At 44.6% G+C, this 19,456-nt stretch overlaps 2 protein-coding genes across 2 annotated transcripts in view; one reads left to right on the top strand and one right to left on the bottom strand.

Annotated features, from left to right (window-relative positions):
- The window catches only part of MRTFA (myocardin related transcription factor A), a 506,306-nt gene that overhangs the window by 372,156 nt on the left and 114,694 nt on the right, over positions 1–19,456 (bottom strand). The gene's annotated exons all lie outside the window — the stretch shown is intronic.
- On the top strand, positions 1,361–18,177 carry ADSL (adenylosuccinate lyase). Its single transcript, XM_069855481.1, has 13 exons — positions 1,361–1,535; positions 5,460–5,663; positions 6,821–6,865; positions 7,633–7,712; positions 9,279–9,450; positions 9,744–9,790; positions 10,200–10,290; positions 11,129–11,198; positions 12,208–12,355; positions 14,315–14,405; positions 14,958–15,047; positions 17,560–17,736; positions 18,032–18,177. The coding sequence occupies exons 1-13, from the start codon at positions 1,395–1,397 to the stop codon at positions 18,116–18,118; spliced, it is 1,443 nt and encodes a 480-aa protein (XP_069711582.1). The 5' UTR covers positions 1,361–1,394; the 3' UTR covers positions 18,119–18,177.

Genomic DNA, 19,456 nt, shown 5'->3' with positions numbered 1-19,456 from the left:
AGATGGTGTAATACTTATATAAGTTTTCTGAAGGTTTTTTGGGGGGCTTTTAAACAGCTTTTTTTTGTTTTTATTTTATTTTTATTTTTTGAAAGATATGATTGTATTATGTGCAACTCAGTTGCTTACATTATAACTACGAAATATTTTTGGGTTCCTGGAAAAAAAAAAAAAAAGAAAAAAAAAAAGAAAAAAGACTAATAAATGTGTTTGGCTGCTAAGCACTTACTGGTGTCTGCGCCTCTGTCCGGCCCCGCGTCTGTCTGTCTTTCTGAGTGTCTGTCTCTCTGCGAGTGTCTGTCTGCATGATTGTTTGTGTGTGTGTCCACGAGCCTCTCTGTGATTCTGTGTCTCAGTTTGTCTGTGTCTCTGCATGTTCCTGTGTCTCCGTGTGTGTCTGTCTGAGTGTCTGTGTGTCTGTCTGAGAGTGTCCATCTCTCTCTGGGTGTCTGAAGGTCTGTGTGTTCATGTCTGAGTGTCTCAGTGTGTCTGAGTGTGTGTCTCTGAGTGTGTGTGTCTGTGTGTGAGCCTCTCTGTGTCTGAGTGTGTCTCTGTCTCTGAGTGTCTCAGTGTGTCTGTGAGTGTATGAGCCTCTCTGAATGTCTCTCAGTGTCTGAGTCTGTGTGTCTGTGTGTGTGAGCCTCTGTGTCTCTTGAGTCTGTGTGTCTGTCTCTGAGTGTCTCTGTGTCTGTGAGTGTATGAGCCTCTCTGAATGTCTCTCAGTGTCTCATTCTGTCTGAGTCTGTGTGTGAGCCTCTGTGTGTCTCAATGTCCGAGTGTCTCTGTTTCTGTGTCTTGGTGTGTCTGTGAGCCTCTGTTTCTGAGTGTGTCTCTCTGAGTGTCTCAGTCTGTCTGAGTTTGTGTGTCTGTCTCTGTGTGTGCCTCCATCTGTCTCTGAATGTCTTGGTGTGTCCATGAGCCTCTGAATGTGTCTCAGTGCATCTGTGTCCGTCTGTGTGTGAGCCTCTCTGCATGTGCCTCCGCCTGTCTTTGTGTGTCTGAGCGTCTCGGTGTGTCTGTGAGTCTGTCTGTCTGTCTCTGTGTGTCTAAATGTCCTAGTGTCTGTGTGTGTCTGTGAGCCGCTCTGTTTCTGAGTCTGTGTCTGTGTGAGCCTCCGTCTGTGCGCCTGTCTCTCTGAGTGTGTGTGTGTGTATGTCTGAGTGTCTGTAAGCCTGTCTGCGTCTGCCTCTGACTCTCTCTGAGTGTTTGTGTGTCTGAGTGTCTGTGAGCCTTTCTGCGTCTCTCTCTATCTCCGTCTCTCTGAGTGTGTGTGTGTGTCTATCTCTGTCTGTGTGTCCGTGGGGCCCTCCGGCCGCCAGGGGGCGGTGCGGGGGGCGGGCTGTGCCGGGTTTTCCCGGCGCGCGGGGCCGCTCGGGGCCGCAGGGGCCGCGGCGATGGCGGAGGACGCGCTGTCGCGGTACCGCTCCCCGCTGGTGTCGCGCTACGCGAGCGCCGAGATGGGCTTCAACTTCAGCGAGAGGAAGAAGTTCGGCACCTGGCGCCGCCTCTGGCTCTACCTCGCCCAGGCCGAGAAGGTACCGGCGGGACCGCGAGGGAGGGAGCTCAGCGGCACCTCCCGCTGGGCCCGGGGAGGGGATGGAGAACAAACCTCGTGAGGAGCCGCGGAGGGAGCCGGGGTCGTTTAGCCTGGAGAGGAGGAGGCTGAGGGGAGACCTCATTGCTCTCTACAACTGCCTGAAAGGAGGTTGTGGAGAGGAGGGTGCTGGCCTCTTCTCCCAAGTAACAGGGGACAGGACAAGAGGGAATGGCCTCAAGCTCCGCCAGGGGAGGTTTAGGCTGGATATCAGGCAAAAAAATTTCTCACAGAAAGGGTCATTGGGCACTGGCAGAGGCTGCCCAGGGAGGTGGTTGATTCACCTTCGCTGGAGGTGTTTAAGGGACAGGTGGACGAGGTTTAATGGCAGATAGGGATGGTTGGACTTGATGACCCTGGGGGTCTTTTCCAACCTAGTCATTCTGTGTGTGTGGGCGCCCCCAGGGATGGGGCAGCCGCAGCAAATCGCCTCTTCCCACTCGCACCCTCCCCCTTGTACTTCTGCCTTCTTTGTGAAATTCGCTTTGTAAATCTTTGCTAAGCAAGGAGTTTTTTGGGGGCACCTTCAGAGTAAACACCGGCGTCCTTCTCCAGAGCGTGGCTGTTTGCTTTTCAGGGGCCGTGACCGGTGAAGCCCACTCTCTTGTTCAATCAGGTTGCTGCCAGCCTCCGCCAGCCACACCACCCCTGCAACCCCAGCCAGTTCTTCTTAGATAGCCCTGATTTCCGAGATAAGTTTACTTTTAACCGAAGCGAGCAGAACACTTGCCCAGAAATGCTTGTTGTGTTTCTGACACACAAAAAAACCTGATAGCACAAACGACCAATGTCGGTTCAGCTGTGAGGAAGCAGCAGCTGAGAGTGAGTCTGTGTGAATCCAAGATGTTGTGCTAGTTGAACTGTGGAGTTAACCCTTCTGAAATGTGGTTTAAGCTAAACTGCCCTGAGCTGCATCAAAAGAAGTGTGGCCGTCAGGTTGAGGGAGATGATTGTCACCCTCTGCTCTGCTCTCATGAGACCTCACCTGGAGTTCACGCCGTTCTGTTCTGGAGTCCTCAGCACAGGAGGGACATGGATCTGTTAGAGCAAGTCCAGAGGAGGCCACAGAGATGATCAAAGGGCTGGAGCACCTCCCATGAGGACAGGCTAAGAGAATTTGGGTTATTGAGCCTGGAGAAGAGGAGGCTGTAGGAAGACCTTATAGCAGTCTTACAGTACTGAAAGGGGCTACAGAAACAAGGGGCACAGCGCTTTATCAGGGAGAGAAGCGATAGGATGAGGGGTAAGGCCTTTAAGCTGAGAAGTTTAGATTGGATATTAGGAAGAAATGTTTTCCTGTCAGGGTGGTGAGGGAGTGGCACAGGTTGCCCAGGGAAGCTGTGGCTGCCCCATCCCTGGTGGTGTTCAAGGCCAGGCTGAATGGGGCTTTGAGGAGCCTCAGCCAATGCGAGGTGTCCATGCCCATGGCAGGGGGGTTAGAACTGGATGATCTTTAAGATCCCATCCAACCCCAAACACTCTGTGATTCTGAGAATTTGGTCCCATTTAGGGTTATGCTTGCAGCCAGTTATTACTACCTAGTTCAGTCACAGTCACTTTTTAAGATGGACTGACTCAATTCCTTCTGACTTTTGGCATAACCTGAGAGGAGACTTGTACCAGGGTTTTCACAGTAAAAACACTGTAGTACGTTCCAGGGGTGAAAAAAAAAATAGGAAAACAAGACACCCACAAATCCCCTGCCTTCTGATGGGATAGCTTTCAAACTCAATAGCTGCCTCTCTGGTTTGCGTGCTGACCTTCAGCTTCTGTTTTCAAAGCACTGGGGTTGTTGGGAAGCAATCCCAGCACTCGCTCTGGTTGTTCCTGTTGGTATATGGGCAGAGAAGCACCGTGCTGGGGAATAAACAACCAGTGCACGGTGTCTTTAGTGTATTCCTTCTCCCTTCAAGGATCATACCACTACAGTGGCCTCATCAATCATCTGCTGCACCGAATGTGATGTTTTGGAGGCTGCGTTAAATAGGAATTGACTTCTGAAGTACCGCGTGTTAGGTATTCATAGAATCACCAAGTTGGAAAAGACCCACCGGATCATTGAGTCCAACCCTGTATTGTCACAGTTGAGATGCTGGAGTGGGCACAGACTGCAAACCTCATCTGGTGTAGGAAGGCCCATACCAAGAGCGTGTCCTTAAGGACAAACCCTTGTCCTTAAGGAGCTTTGCATGTTCACAGCATGATAATTTACACACTGTCATAACAATTCCAGTAGCTAATCATCACCTTTTCTGCTGTTCAAGAACAAAATACATGACTTGTCCAGTTGGAGAAAGCAAGCTACTGACAGAAACGGTGTGAGACTTCTAGGTTTCCACTCTCAAGCCCTGAACTTGGGGCACCCCTGTCTCTTCACCCTTGCTTTCCCTCCCATTGCCACTGTAGAGCTTTGTTCCCAGAAAGCAGAGTCAGATCTTGCCACTTCTTGAGCACCCTTTTCATAGTGGGAAGAGGGGAGCTACTATTTTTATCTGTCTCCTCATTCCAGAGGAGTTTGTCTTCTGATGTCAGCTCTGGCCTGGAGGAGGAAGAGTCAGCAACTTTCAGCACCTGCTAGCTCTGTCAGTGATCGCTTGGTGACAGACACAAGCAGTTTCCTCGGGGACCTTATTGAATATACAGAGCATTTCTCATTGGGTGCATTCAAAAAATAAGTAAGTTTTGGGCAATATTTACCCCAGTACTTATCCTCACTTTCAAACCATTTATATGTTGCCTCTCCAATCATCCTTATTGAAGATACATAATATTTCTTTTTAGGTAGGTTAAAAAAAAGTAGTGAATGAACTATGGGTGATACTCTTGTTTTGTAGTAAATCAGAATATTAGGCAGATCTAACCATAGGTTTTCTGGAAATTGCAGGGAAGTAGTAAAAGAGGGACGTACAGTTTAGTGATAAAGTTTTAGGTGAAGTACAGGGCCCAGGCTTTGGTACCAGGTTTTGGTATCCACCCTTCTTACAGGACAAAGTTTTGAGTAGTCCACTTGGAATGTGTGAAATAAGAACTGAAAAAAAGTATTCCAGTGGAAAATGGATTCAGCAGAACATCTTTACAGCTGTTTTTTCATTCCTTACGTCGGGCAAGACCAGGAGTTTGAAAGAGGAGACCTAGCAAAGCATGTGATTGTAAGAGAAAGCTCTTTAAACTAATGTTTTCCCAACTGACAGTAGTTAAAGTTTGGGTTAAGAACTGAAGTGTGTGAGTTTACCCATCCCAAAACTCTAGTTCGTTACTTTAGCATAAATTCATTTGTATTGTGATGCTTCTATTGACACCTCATTCCTTTGTTTTAATCTTGAGCTCTTGACCTAAACAAGATGTTATTTGAAAGGCAAGTACAAACTACACAGAGCTCTTCCTTCTTGTAGAAGTACCTTTGACATCCTGCAGCGTTAAACTGACCAATAAAATGTTCTGCACATGAAAAATCTGAATGTTTTCTCTCTTATGAGAGCCTGTAGTAGCCCTCAATCTATTTTTAACTCCAGTTTAAGTTTCATTATTTTTCTGTCATATGTTTTTATTAGACGAGCAGCCTAGTGTTCTTATTCTGTTTGCAGGAGGTGTTTGTGTCATCAGCCTGCTCTGCTCTGCCCTTTAGGAATAGGGATGGATGAACAGGCATAATTGTTAATAGTGGCACATCAATGCTGTCCCGTCCTATTAGAAAAGGTGGGAGAACCCTAGAGTGAAAGCATTTGCCGTTACAGCCCTTGACTGTGCCTAATTGTCGTGCTTCCATGAGCTGTCATATGGGAGTAAATTGTCTACACAGCGTCTGTCTCAACGTTGATTGTCTTTTAAAGACAAAACTAAATAGAAAGTTCTTTTCCCCTTGCAGTCACTTGGGCTTCCCATCACAGATGAGCAGATACAGGAGATGGAAGCAAATCTGGACAACATTGACTTCAAGATGGCAGCGGAGGAGGAGAAGAAGCTGCGTCATGATGTGATGGCCCACGTTCACACCTTTGCCCACTGCTGTCCAAAAGCTGCAGCCATCATTCACCTCGGAGCAACTTCTTGTTACGTAGGCGATAATACGGTAATGGAGTATTTTCAGTTTCCTGCCTGCAGACTGGGCGAAACAAAGCGACATTTGCTCTCTTGATAGCTCTTTATAAACTTCTCTTTATCAACTAATATTAAGTAGATTTTTTCAGGTGTTTTTATTAGTTTTACTGTTGAAAGTAATTCCCTGTTATCATAGCTACCCCAGGAAGGCAAGCTCCTCTTGCCTTCTCTCTTTTTATACTAAGCAAGATCTGTCTGGAAATAAACTATGTCCCAGTTCTGCTTGCATGTTAAATATTCAAGGAGATAAGAGATCAGGAGTTGCAAACGCATGCAGAAGAAACGTGAACTGTCCGCTGTGGAATGGGATAGCGAGTTCACTGACTTATAAAACAAGGCCACTTTTGATATGTGCAGCCCATGAACTTTAAGCTGCTGCTCGGAACTGCTGTAGTAATTCAGGGTAAATAAAGCCAAGGGAATGGATAAATGCGTTAAGAGAAAAAGGAAGTGCCGCCATTCTACAGGAGCTGTAAAACATTTGTGGAAAACTTGTCTAAAACTGAGTGCAAACTAGAGCCTAACTTTACGGCATATTTTGCTGTTCCCCTGTGTGCAAGTCTTTGCAATTTCACATCTGCTTTTGTCGTACAAGAAGCTGCTGCATAGTTATTTTTACCCTTCTCCTTTGGAAGCCTGTTTGGCTTTTGGGTGACACCGCTTTCCCTGTGACATTGGGCACCTAGCTGTAACTCGGTCTCAAAATAAGCAGTAAAGAGGCTGCTGCCTGATCGATCTGCTTACTTTCCTGCTGCCTTTAGCTTACAGTCCCTGCATTTCCCACTTGGGATGTATGATCCGGTCTGTGATTCCATGGGCATCAGGAGTATTTCAAAATACTGGTTCATACCCAGTCAGTGGCAGTGGGTCTTCTGCTGCCCAGTATGACTCTGTGGGTAGAATAGAGGGAGCGATGATGGATCCAGCTTTTTTGTCAGAAGCAAGCTCACTGCAAGTTCTGGTACAAGAAGGAAAACAGAGTTTTCATTATAAGATACCTGAGCAGACAAAGCATACTGTATTTATCAGTGTGCTGTCTGAGAGAAGCCACTATGTCTGGTCCTTCAGATTGAACTAGAGGGCTGTTAGACATTGCCCAAACTTCCATTCTTTGTTTTTTTTTTTCAGGACCTGATTGTCCTCCGTGATGGATTTAACCTGCTGCTACCCAAGGTGAGAGGGCAGTTGGGCAAAGAGTCTCAGAAGAGGGCAGCACTGATGTCCTGCAGATAGCCTGTATTTTACTTGGCTTTTCCTAGGCCTTGCTGGAAAGCTAGGAGGAGCAGTCTGAGTTATTCTCAAGCAAGGGAACAGTTATCTTCTTTTCCTAAGTCTTCCCCCAAAGCTTCATTTCTCACCATGGAAGATATAAGCAACTCCTTATTTGTCTATCACTAGTTTCAGAAAACAACTGGATTGTTTTTCGAGTCAGTTTAGGCATCCTGTTAACTATTTTCCTAGGAGTGTGTCAGCATTCATGAAACTACAAAATACAACCTTCTGAGGTCGAATATAGTGGGAGTGCAGTGCAGCATTGCCTATCTGACCTGAGTGTCTTGGCACCCAATTTGCCCTGGGCTGTACATGTGTCAGTCACACCCCGAGCAGCTTTATTTCTGATCAGTTCCAGGAATGGAGAAAATACCTGGGGATAAACCAGCTGCAGGCTTGGGGTTGGCACGAGGACTGGTCTAGTTTAAGGTGAAGTTTAACTACTTGTATCATCTCTTGCTGCAGTTTTATAGCAAGCAAAAATTATGTGCATGCCCTGAAAAAAATGAATGGGTTTTGCAATTAGAACACGACAATTTAAGGATTGCACAGCTGTTTCTCTCCCCTTTTTCTCACAACATTGTTGTGCTTAAGCATGTCAGCTTCTGCTGGTTTTTTTTCTCTCTCTCTCATTCTGCTTCTTTTTCTATCCTTCCTGCATCCACCAGCTTGCAAGGGTGATCAGCCGGCTGGCCGACTTTGCTGAGAAGTACGCTGACCTGCCTACTCTGGGCTTCACTCACTACCAGTAAGTAGCTCTCAGCCTTTGCTTTCCTTTTGGCGGCTGTACTTTGGTTCAATTGACCTGCTACCGCTCACCTTCATCCTGCTGTTTCCCAGCTCTGACCAGCACCAGCTGGCACTGGTGGGCATCATTGAGACATTAGTGGTGGTGGTTCAGAAAAGGCGTGTGTGCCCAACTCCAGACTGGTCTCAGGAAACTGAACTGTTGCTTTGAGTAGCTGTCAGCAGTTGTTTCACCCAGCTTCGTAAGGAAGGACTTTCTGGTGAACATAGATGTGTATATTCTGGGCTGTTTCAAAGCGTGACTGGGAGCTGCAGTAAGCTTGTCTGCCAGTCACATTATAGGGTTTTTTGTCAGTTAAGTTGTAATAGTTTTGACTGCAGATTAGAAAGGTTTGTTACTGGCTTCTTGAGGGGGGCGCTGTTTACAAAGGCTTGTAGTGATAGGACCAGGGGCAATGGGTATAAACTGGAGAGAGGCAGATTTAGACTAGACATAAGGAAGAAATTCTTCACCATGAGAGTGGTGAGGCACTGGCACAGGTTGCCCAGGGAAGCTGTGGCTGCCCCATCCCTGGAGGTGTTTGAGGCCAGGTTGGACGGGACCTTGGGCAGCCTGATCCAGTGGACTCCTGTCCCTGCACAGGACAGCCCCAGCATTCACACCCTGTGTCTGAGGGCGTTGTCCAAATGCTTCTTGAATTTTGTCAGGCTTGCCGCCACGACTGCCTCCCTGGGGAGCTGTTCCAGCGCTCCAGCCCCCTCTGGGTGAAGAGCCTTTTCCAACCTAAACCTCCCCTGGCACATCTTCCTGCCATTCCCTCAGGTCCTGTCATTGGTCACCAGAGGGAAGAGATCAGCACCTACTCCTCCTCCTCCCCTTGTGAGGAGGCTGTAGACTGCAATGAGGTCTCCTCTCAGTCTCCTCTTCTCCAGGCTGCACAGGCCAAGTCGCTTCAGTTACTCTTCATACGACTTCCCCTTTAAACCCTTCACTGATCTTGTGTCCCTCCTCTGGACACCCTCCAGTAGCTTGATATCCTTTTTATCCCGTGGCCCCCAAAACTGCCTGCAGTTCTCCTGGTGGGGCTGCACCAGTGTGGAGTAGAGCAGGACAATCACCTCCCTCGGTCGGCTGGCAATGCCGTGCGTGATGCACACCAGGATGCAGTTGGCCCTCTTGGCTGCCAGGGCGCACTGCTGGCTCATGTTCCACTTGCTGTCAACCAGAACCCCAGATCCCTTTCTGCAGAGCTGCTCTCCAGCCTCTCACTCCCCAGTTTTTAATTTACCTCTTAATCCCCTAAGACATACAGAAACTACTCTTTCCTTTTGAGATAATGAAATCTGATTACTGAAAAGAATTATTGTATCTTCATTACTATTTACTGGTGATTTCTACCTGCCATTACATCTTCCTCTGTAAGCTGCATCTTTTCAATTTCTGCTCATAGAAAGAGAAACCAAACTACAAGGATGCCTGGACGGTAGACTCAGCAGCAAGGTGTGTCCTTTGGGAGCCACTGTGCAACTTGTCAATGGGTCATATTCTGTTCTTGGTTGTTTTCAGACCCGCACAGCTCACCACTGTGGGGAAACGCTGCTGCTTGTGGATTCAAGACTTGTGCATGGACCTGCAGAACTTGGAGCGGGCTCGGGATGACCTGCGTTTTCGGGGTGTAAAAGGCACCACTGGCACACAAGCCAGCTTCTTACAGCTCTTTGAAGGAGATCACAGTAAAGTAAGTCAGACAGCCCAGGGCGTAGACTTGCAGTCTTTGCATTTCTCCAGTCTGGAATGCTGTTCTGTTTGGGGGAACACGGAGATTCTCGTGCGAGATTCACAGGGGCACTGCGATCCATGTGAGGCCCTGTGTGAAAGCGAGCAGAATCTGGGGAGGAGGTGCTTCCCAGTAAATATAACACTTGTTAACAATCAGCTGAGAAAAGCAAAGGATCCTTTTTGCTGTTACTGACCTTCCTGGTTGTTGCATTCTGAGCTCTGGGTTCTTTTTGTTTCTTTTTTCACCCTGAGGTTGAAGAGCTGGACAGATTAGTGACTGCAAAGGCAGGATTTCAGCGGTATGTAACAAGCGTGCTTACTCACCTAAATTTGATGTAAACAGAGTGTGTGACTCCTGCTGTCCCTGTTGGTCCAGATTCCCCTAGTTGCCAAACTGACATCTCTGCTGCTGTTGACTTACCTTCCCTTGCCACCTTTCATTCCCAGCTGCAGCTTTCTGCAGGGAACTTCAGCTCCTAAATAGGTCACTTCTGCTTGTTGCCCTGTCAAAGCACCAGCTGTCCGTTTTCCCTCTGCTTTTCTCTCTCTCGTCTGCGTGCTGCCCAGAAGTGACAGCCTGAATCCAAAGACATTCTCCTCGGGGCAGAATAACAACCCTCCGCTTTAAGAGCCTTGTCACTCCTTGCTCAGAGCCTCGCGGTATGGTTGTGTCTGTCTGGAGCACTCAACTTCTGTGCTTCTTTTTAGGTCTTATATGGTCACAGGGCAAACCTATAGCCGCAAGGTGGATATTGAAGTCCTGTCTGTGCTGGCCAGTCTTGGGGCATCTATACACAAGGTGAGCAACCTATTTGGGTACATTGGCAGAAAGGGGAAGCGTTTTTGATCTTGAAGAGAAGGTGCTCATGGTACAGGGTGCTCTTCTCAAGAACTGTTAATTGGTGCTCCTTTTCCAGATGTTCTCTTTGTGATGATGCAAGTTCACCGCTGGGTAACTGCCTAGTAATGAAACCTGAAAGATCTTAAGATCATTGGCAAATAAAGCAAGTTCAGCGAGCATATTCTAAGATGTGTTAACAAATCCCACACCAGATATTAGTCTAATCTATGATAAATTGAGTAATTAGGGTAAATGTCTTTCCTAGTGGCATATGAGTTCTTTAAATTTCAGCATTTGTTCCTAGTTAATTGTTTCTCTGATAAGGGTGTTATTCTCTCTGCCCTAGTGGATTCTTTTCATTGATTTATTTCTGCTCCGTCCCTCCTCCTCCTCATGGGCTAAAGTGATCTGTGGTGTTTTCTTCTGGATGAGTTTTGTAGGCTGGCTGGTTCAGCGAGCACACATTACCTGTGCTTGCTAATCACTGTGTAATTTTATTGTGCACTGTCACTGTTCCCTCCTGGTATCTCTTCCATTCTCTGCACACATTTGCCCTTCTTGGAGTCCTGTTCTATTCTAACAGGCGGAAACCTTTTTGCCCTTAGGCTTTCTTGACTGGAATTTTTAGGTCAGGAAGTATGATCATAGTGTCAATTTTTTTGGCCAGTTTTTTCACTGTGTCCCCAATTTACTTCTCAGCCACAGATACAAACACTTCTTCAGGAACACTAACAGGACTATATATTGCTGTGTCTTAGTTTGGATCTGTTTATTCATTTCTTGGGCTTTTTTCTAGATTTGTACTGATATTCGTCTGTTGGCCAACCTGAAGGAGATAGAGGAGCCTTTTGAGAAAGAACAGATTGGTAAGAGATGGGAGACATTACTTGGACCACTGTATGTGTCTTTTTATTTATGTTGGTGCAGCCTTTTAAGCAAACTTAGAAATGTCACTGGCAAAAGTTGCTATAAATTAACCGAGGTTTGACATTGTTAGGATTTTGCATCCTTTTTAAAAGAAAAAAAAAAATGCACTTTACCCAAAAGTTTCTGGATATTAAGTAATTTAAATCAGATTTATGTTTCTGCTCTTCCTGGGTTTGGGGGGAGAGCAGAAGCAGTCACACGTTCCTCACAGGGTCTGAGGAGTCCTTAGTGTTTTCCATTCCTTGTGAAGCTGACGGGAGCTGTGGGTTTTGAGCTCAATTCAGCATTTTGGTCTTTATAAACAGACAAATTTGGAACAATGAAACTAGGCTGGACCCTTACCAAAGGAATAGCAATGACATGATTCTGACATTGGCAGAAGCGGAGATGGAAATGTAGAGTTTTGGCTTTTGGCTAGAAGAAGGTTCAGGCAGGCACCCTAAATAGTTGCATAGGATTGGATCAGTAAATTTAGATTTAATTGTATTTGCTACTTGAATCGTTCTACCTTTTTTGATTGGTTTTGATATCCATTCTCCAGGGCAACGGGCAGAAGTCTTAAGTATCTGGCTTTGAAGGACAATGTTATTGAGCACATGGGGTCTTGAAACACTGCCAAGGTTGCCATGGGTAGGCTAGAGGTGCTAAATACTGCATTAAAAATTGAGTGTGTTTGTTCTTTTTATAAGATCATACTTTTTCTGTTTTGCAGACTTGCAAAACGTCTTCTCACTTTTTTTCTCCCCGGATTTGACTGTTCTAATCTGAAGGGGAAGTGTGTTGGTGTCATTTTCTTTATTCCGTTTTGTCCTTAGAAAATCACCATGTTTTGAGGCTTTAGTCAAAAACATGACTCCTGACATATTTTTCTTATCTGGGGGAGGAGCTTCATCTCTTCTTCCTGAATGCACATTTACGTCCTGTTTCCATCACTCTCTCCTTTCACAGGTTCAAGTGCTATGCCTTACAAGAGGAATCCAATGCGTTCAGAGCGCTGCTGCAGCCTGGCTCGACACCTGATGACTCTGGTGCTGGATCCCCTCCAAACAGCCTCTGTGCAGTGGTTTGAGCGAACACTGGATGACAGCGCCAACAGGTTTGTTTAAGATCGTGCACTGCAGCACTTACGGAAGGCTTTGTGCAAGAAGGCTTTTTGATGAATCTAGAAAATACTATTTTTAAACTAAAAACCCAAGTTACCACTTCAATGAAAAGCAGTTGCAATAGAGTCTAGAGACTACAAACAGGTTTCCCCTCTAAGATCAGATGAAAACTGCTAGGTTTTTTTTTAAAGCCAAGATCCTCTGTAAAACAAGCCAGCAGAGAGATGGAGGTGTGCAGAAGCCATGATAAATAAGTTGCTCTCATAGTCGTCCTGTTTCAGCAGCACACTGTAGCAGTTCTTACATATCTGAAATTATCCTCTCTTTGTTTTGAATGTGATTTTTGACCCTGCTCCTCTTCACTTCTTCAAATTTTTATCTGTAATCCCTTAACCCTCCAAATAATCTAAAGAAATTTATTTTCATCTCTTTGTAAAGTGTTGTTCACTTTGCAAGAAGTAGTTCAGATCCTAAAGAAAGAGCACAAACGTTACTTTTTTATGTTTCGTGAAATCTGTGCAGGTCTTTTAGATATTTGCTTTGTTTTCTGATTTTTCATTATGACTATTTTGAGGTGAGCAAGAGCTACCTGTAATTATTTTCAAGTGAATTGTAGCAATTAAATTCAGTGCTTCCATCTTCCATTTGGTACTAAATTTGCATAAAGCTCATATTTACCTTTGAGACATTTTAGCTTCAACATAGTCTTCTGTTGCTGAATTTGATCTCCTAAAATCTTAGAAATCTTTTATGGGGCTTGTGGAATGATAAACAACAGCAGTTCTGGCTGTGCATTAGTGTTTAGATTGTTGATGAGAAAGTTATTTTAAAAATATCTCTACAAACATAATGACTGTATGAAATTTCATGGAAGCATAGATCTTTTCCCGAAAGGACTTTACTCCACAGCTGCTGGTCTTGTTAAGAAAAGAGCTGCATAGGCAGCAGAAAACAGTGTAAATTTAAGAAATTGGATACTGGTTGTTATGGTGTGTTTATTTCCCAATAGCTGCCAAGCTTTGAGAGATGTACTGGCACGTTTCAATTTTGTTTTCTCCTCATCTAATAGAAAAGGTCACTTGTCCACTTCACAGTCCAAAAAATCTGTGCGTTGGATCTTTCTTGTTAAAGCTATAGTGTTTTGAAGGGAGAGCAAGACAGAGAGAATGCAATCAACCTACAAATTAGCAAAGTCCTTTTGAAGACAGTGTGATAGAACTGGGGGCCTTAAATGTCACAGAAAATCCCAGTGTATTTTAAAATGAGATCGCAGTTTAGAAATGGCCAGGCACTGCTGTCATGGATGGATGATGCTGTAATTGTGGCACTGTGACACAGGCTTTTGCCTGATACAGATCAGTCGCCACTACTCCTCTCCTTTTCCTCCTTTCCTTTTCATCATTCTTTTTTATCAGGAGCCCCCTTTGTTACCAGGAGTGGGGCTCTTGGAGGGCGCCCCCACCAAATACATGGATCACTTTGAAAGCTCCCTGCTGAGCGCAGCCAGGCACAGCGTGACTGCAGCATGTCTTACTCCTGGAGAGGAGGATCAGTAGACAGGGCAACACAGAACGCAGGGAAAGATTGTCTCCTGTGCTTGCTAGCTCTGTAAATTGCTGCCTTGTTTCGTAGCTGTGTACTCATCGCATTATCTTGGAGCTTTCTGGATGCATCTTTCTTTTCCTCTCTTTCCCTTTCTCTGCTGACCAAAAAACACCCCCAAAACCCTCCCATCTCCCCAGCTTGAGAGCTGCTGGTGTAAGATGTTCTTTAGCTTTCCTGGTTGTGACCTTTAAGCAACAAGAAGCACCTCCAAGGAGAACAGTTCCAGCTTTACAGCCACAGCAATGCTATTTACAGAATTATATAAAGAAACTAAAGAGCTGGGTCTGAGGTAGGCTGGAACATGGCCTCTATTACTAACTGGGACCCTGGGTATGTGTGTTTCATAGGCGCGTGTGTCTGGCTGAGGCTTTCCTCACAGCTGACATCATTCTGAGTACACTGCAGAATATCTCCGAGGGACTTGTGGTATATCCAAAGGTAAAGCAGGAGATAATGTGTGCAGTGTTGCATCCTTGATAATGCTGCAGCTATGCCAAAGTCTATAAAAATTCTCCCACTCAAAGAATTACGTTTTCATCTGTTAGTTTGACAGTTTTGGAATTTTGCTCTCCATTTTTACTATATTCGTACTGTTCGCAGGACAGAGGTGAAAGGGGACTTGTTGAAGCCACAAGGGAGTAAATTAAAAATTTCTCAAAAAAGGCTGGTTTTCCCTGAACTACACGATGGATCTGTATAACTTGCTGCCGAAAGATACCGTCAAGACAGATCTCTCACATTCCTGTAACTCACACATAGATTGAAAAAAAACCTCATTTTGCATCTTTTCCAGTGATGTCCTTTACAAAATGTAGATTCTAAGTATTATCAGCTTCAATACCTGGATTTCCATAGCTAAGTTCAAAAAGAGAAATTGCATCATTGTCCAATTCTGGAGATACAAAGGGAGAGGAGAACTTCACAGAGAATCCCAGTTGTCTACAGGCTTGCTATAATGCTGTTTCTTTTTTTCTGTTTGTTTTGTTTAAGGTGATTGAGAGGAGGATCCGGCAGGAGCTGCCATTCATGGCCACAGAGAATATAATCATGGCAATGGTGAAAGCAGGGGGCAATCGTCAGGTAAAAACACATCAAAAATACCTTTGTTCGCTGCCAGGCATTTCACTCCCAAGAAACAGAAGTACCTGGGCTCTTGTCCTGACCATCTCACCTTTCTTTATTCTTCACCTGCTCCCACACAGTTATTAATATTACTCTGGTGCTGCAAAGCCAGACTCTTGCTCTCTGAGGAGACAGCAGTTGTGGAGATCCGTATTTACTGATAGGAACACTGTGTGTTAGAGCTAATCTGGCTGGCTGTGCTGGAGGAAAGGGAGACCTATTTTTATATTAGATACTGGTAGGCGTTTTCCTTCTGTAAATGTTTGAAGGAACTTGGAACACAGGCCAGGCTTCTTTAAATGGAATGCGTTGGCAGTTGGCTACTTTATATATTAAAAGAATGAATCAGTGCTGTTAATGAAAAAGGAAGTAAGACCATGCTGAACCATTCATTCATGTCTTGCTCTTCCCTAATTCAGTATAGTGCTTTTTATTACTAACTTTGTTTATGGTTTGTCCTTCAGTTTTCTGTGTTCATGCAAACTGAAATTAAATGTTTTCCTTAGTAAATAAACCCAGACACAATTAGATTATATTTCCTTATCATTTGATTTTGCAATTCATTTTAAAACTGATAATCAAATTTACATCTTAATAAAACAGCTTGTTTTCACTTACATTTAGATAGTAACTTTTCCTTCTATGTTTATTTCCACATCAGGAAGACGAATTAAACTTGCAAGATAGTAGTAGCAAAAGGGTTTGCTAGAAGCTTTGAGTAGGACCCTATAGCAACATTCCAGTACCTGACGGGGGCCTACAAGAAAGCTGGGGAGGGACTTTTTACAAGGGCATGGGGTGATAGGCCGAGGAGGAATGGCTTTAAATCAGAAGGGGAGAGATTTAGATTAGACATTAGGAAGAAATTCTTCACAATGAGGTTGATGAGACACTGTCACAGGTTGCCCAGGGAAGCTGTGGATGCCTCCTCCTGGGAAGTGTTCAAGGCCAGGCTGGATGGGGCTTTGAGCAGCCTGATCTGGTGGGAGGTGTCCCTGCCCATGGCAGGGGGTTTGGAACTACATGATCTCTAAGGTCCCTTCCAACCCAAACCATTCTATGATACAGTGTTCTGGTTCTCTGAGACACTTCTAGCAACTCAGACGTGCTGTTAGCCAGGAAAAATCCTATATTTTTTTTCCCACATGCCTCTGATATTTGTCTCTGGGTCAGTCAGTAAGCATCTTGACTAAACTTATTAAGGGTAACAGTATGTGGATAAGTTTCCTTATCTTTTCAGCTGGTTGTCATTCGAAAGTATCCCATGCTTACCTAAACTGTCATCTCTATTTTAATTAAATGAAGAATGAAATCCATTTGTGTTTGTTATTGGCCTAACTTCTTTCCAGTGCTGTTTAATTACAAATCTATAGTTCAGTATGCTTGTAAAATCTGTTGCTATTCACAGTAGTATGTTCTGTTTTCGTGTGCTGGGAACTCCAAAACAGCACATTTTCTACGTTTTGCCACCTCATAGCATGGAAACTCACTTCCTTCCCCTACTGCTCAACCATTCCCATTCCTAAACATCCAGAAGACAGATCTGTTCACCTGAGGCAGGGCAGTGCTGGAGCGAGATGGCCTTTGGATGGAGTAAACAAGGAACGTTTTCCTCCTAAGTGAAGACAGATCAAGGATAATACGTGAGAGGATTCTTACATGGCTGTAAATGGAAGCACATAACTGTATTTTGGGGCGACCATGGCAGCATCTGATTTTTCCAGGTGGTCCCTGACTACAGTTGAGTTACCTTGTTTTTACAGATTGATTTCACAGGAGATCAAGGGATTAGGAAGTGATTCAGAAAAATTGTTTTAAGGGTTTTGCCACTCTTTGTGTCATATGAGGGTTGTTTGGGAGAAAATTACCTGAAGGCCCTCAAGTTTTTAAGGTTTTCTTTTCCCTTCAGTCTGTACTGATCTAAGCCATGGTTTATGTAATCTCACTGCTCATTAGGTTAGACGGGTTCTTTTGCCTTTTCCAAACCTGTAAAGGGTTTTCACTGTTCTACTCCCAAGGGGATGACTAGTGGTGAAAAGGAATTCCTTTATTACAGTTTATAGAATATTTTGGGAACAGCTGCTATGGTCTGTCTTTGAAAAGTTGTGTAAGAAGAGAATAGAACAACTGAAAAAAAAAAATCCTTTAGTGTCTAAGAATATTTGGGCAGTTTGAGGAAGTGTAAAGGATTCCAGTGTCGTAAGTTTGTGGTATAATTGAACAGGGAACTTTTGTCATTCAGAGTTTTTTAGCCTCAAAGGGCAGATGTGGAGGGATGAATAAAATCTAGTTTTAATATAGCAGTATATGAGACACTATAGTCCAAGCCGTGTCTCATTTGTTTGCTGTCCAGTGCAGTTCGCTTTGATGTTTCTCCCACCCGCACAAGTTAGCGGTATGAACATGTGCTGTCAGTAGCAACGGGATGATTTTTTTCTTTTCCCCTCCTCTTTTCCCTTTGCTCCTACAGGATTGCCATGAGAAGATTCGTGTTCTCTCCCAGCAAGCAGCCGCTGTTGTGAAACAGGAAGGGGGTGATAATGACTTCATTGCTCGTGTCCGTGCTGATCCTTACTTCAGCCCTATCCATAAACAACTCGAAAGCCTGCTGGATCCTTCCTCCTTCACAGGACGTGCTCCTCAGCAGGTAAAGTAGTGGAAAGAGGCTACAGCTGTTACAGGTTATCATGCAATGTGTTGGTTTAATCCTGCATCCTCTTGTGTGCCAGAGACTGCGCGTATTATGTACCTCTGTTCATACTACAAAGGCAGACACATTTCTCTCTGTTTTCCTTGGCTTCCTTGTGGCCTTCACATTTTTAATTCTGACTGCTAGGTGTGTCTGTGGAACAAAGACCCAAGTGAGACAAGCAGGTCTGAATGGAGAGGAGCAGGGAGCCCTTTCTTTTGCTAATTTTCTCTCTCCTGTCTTTCTTGAACAGGTAGCAAAGTTCCTGAAGGAGGAGGTTCGACCAGCACTGATTCCATACCAAGGCAAGATGGGTGGTAAGATTGAGCTGGCACTTTAGGTATATTCTGGCAAAGGTGTGTGGATACAGGAAGATAATAAAAGCCTTATCGAACCAAATCTGTTTACTGTGTCACGTTATTTTAGTTCTCTGCAGTACATTTAACCCCCAGAGCTTACAGCCTCTGTGATTGCAGATGGGCTTTTCTTTCTCTGTCTGCTGTTTAATCAAGCCTCCATCTATTGTGCGCTGCGTTACTGAGAAACACATGTTTCTGATAAGGTAACTTTATCGCAGTACCTTTCACTGGCCCCTTACAGACCACTGCCAGCTGTTTAAAGAGCAATGCCAGATGCTACCTGACATTCATCTATGACTTGTTGAAGAGCAGGGGTAAAAGAAACAGAGCCCCCTCTCATTTCCATCTTATTCATCTGCTCTTAAACTTCCTCCACACGTGTCTCAAAAGATAACAGGTTGTCCTGGCTTTCAGGGTACTGTGATTTGGGGAGCCAGTAGGCCAAAAAATTAGGAATAATGAAAGGGACAGGCCATGGAACTTCTTGGCTTATCAAACTGGTGGCCCTTCAGTGCTCTTTTACTAGTTTAATACTGTACCTGTGGCCCTGTAGCTTCTGAAAATCATATTTACAGGTGTGGGTGAGGAACAAGCTCTTGTGATTTACTTTTCCAGATCCGTTGCTATAGGTGCTTGATACTGAATGGAAGGGGGCTTGGGCACGTGAAAGTCTTTCTCTACCCTAAGTAAGTTTTGTCTGATACAGGAAGAAAAAAGATGCTGGAATTCCTTGGATGCCAGAGAAATTCAAGAGCTTTGGTCTTATTTCTGACCCTGAACATTCTGTTTTGTAATGTCTGTGCTTTACTGGACAGTCAGTACTGGACCAAACTCTTCTTCCTTTGACATAAACTGGAATGATTCCCTTATCTTTTCTTCCAGTGTTATTACATCACAGCCCATTCCTTCTGCTTCGGTGCAAAAGAAAAAGCTCCTTCTTGCCACTCTTATTTATTCAGACTCTCAGAAATTACATGATCATGAATTATTTGATTCTTTTTGAAGTATGATTGCTGGAAAGCATTAAGAGAAGCAGAACCAACTAAAAGAAGGAGCTACCTACTCTCCTTCAAGCCATCATTGTTTAAAGAGGATTTCAAAATACAGTATGTTTTAATGAGACTGGTCAATATTAAATTAGTCAGAGAAGTGAAAAGCTCCAGGCCATGATTTCCCCTCGTTCAGCTTGCTCTGGCTTTGCCTTGCCTCTGGACTACGGCATTCAAACGTTTGTGAGTTTTATGGTGTTTAAAACATTTTGCTTGCTCGTGCTATTAACATTTAATTAGCCATCTGTTTGAAGAGGAGAACTCTAATTG

Source organism: Phaenicophaeus curvirostris, chromosome 1, assembly GCF_032191515.1.
Source record: "Phaenicophaeus curvirostris isolate KB17595 chromosome 1, BPBGC_Pcur_1.0, whole genome shotgun sequence".
NCBI classification, from domain to species: Eukaryota; Metazoa; Chordata; class Aves; order Cuculiformes; family Cuculidae; genus Phaenicophaeus; species Phaenicophaeus curvirostris.
The sequence above is the reverse complement of the archived record's forward strand: the minus strand, read 5'-3'. Positions and strand labels throughout refer to the sequence as shown.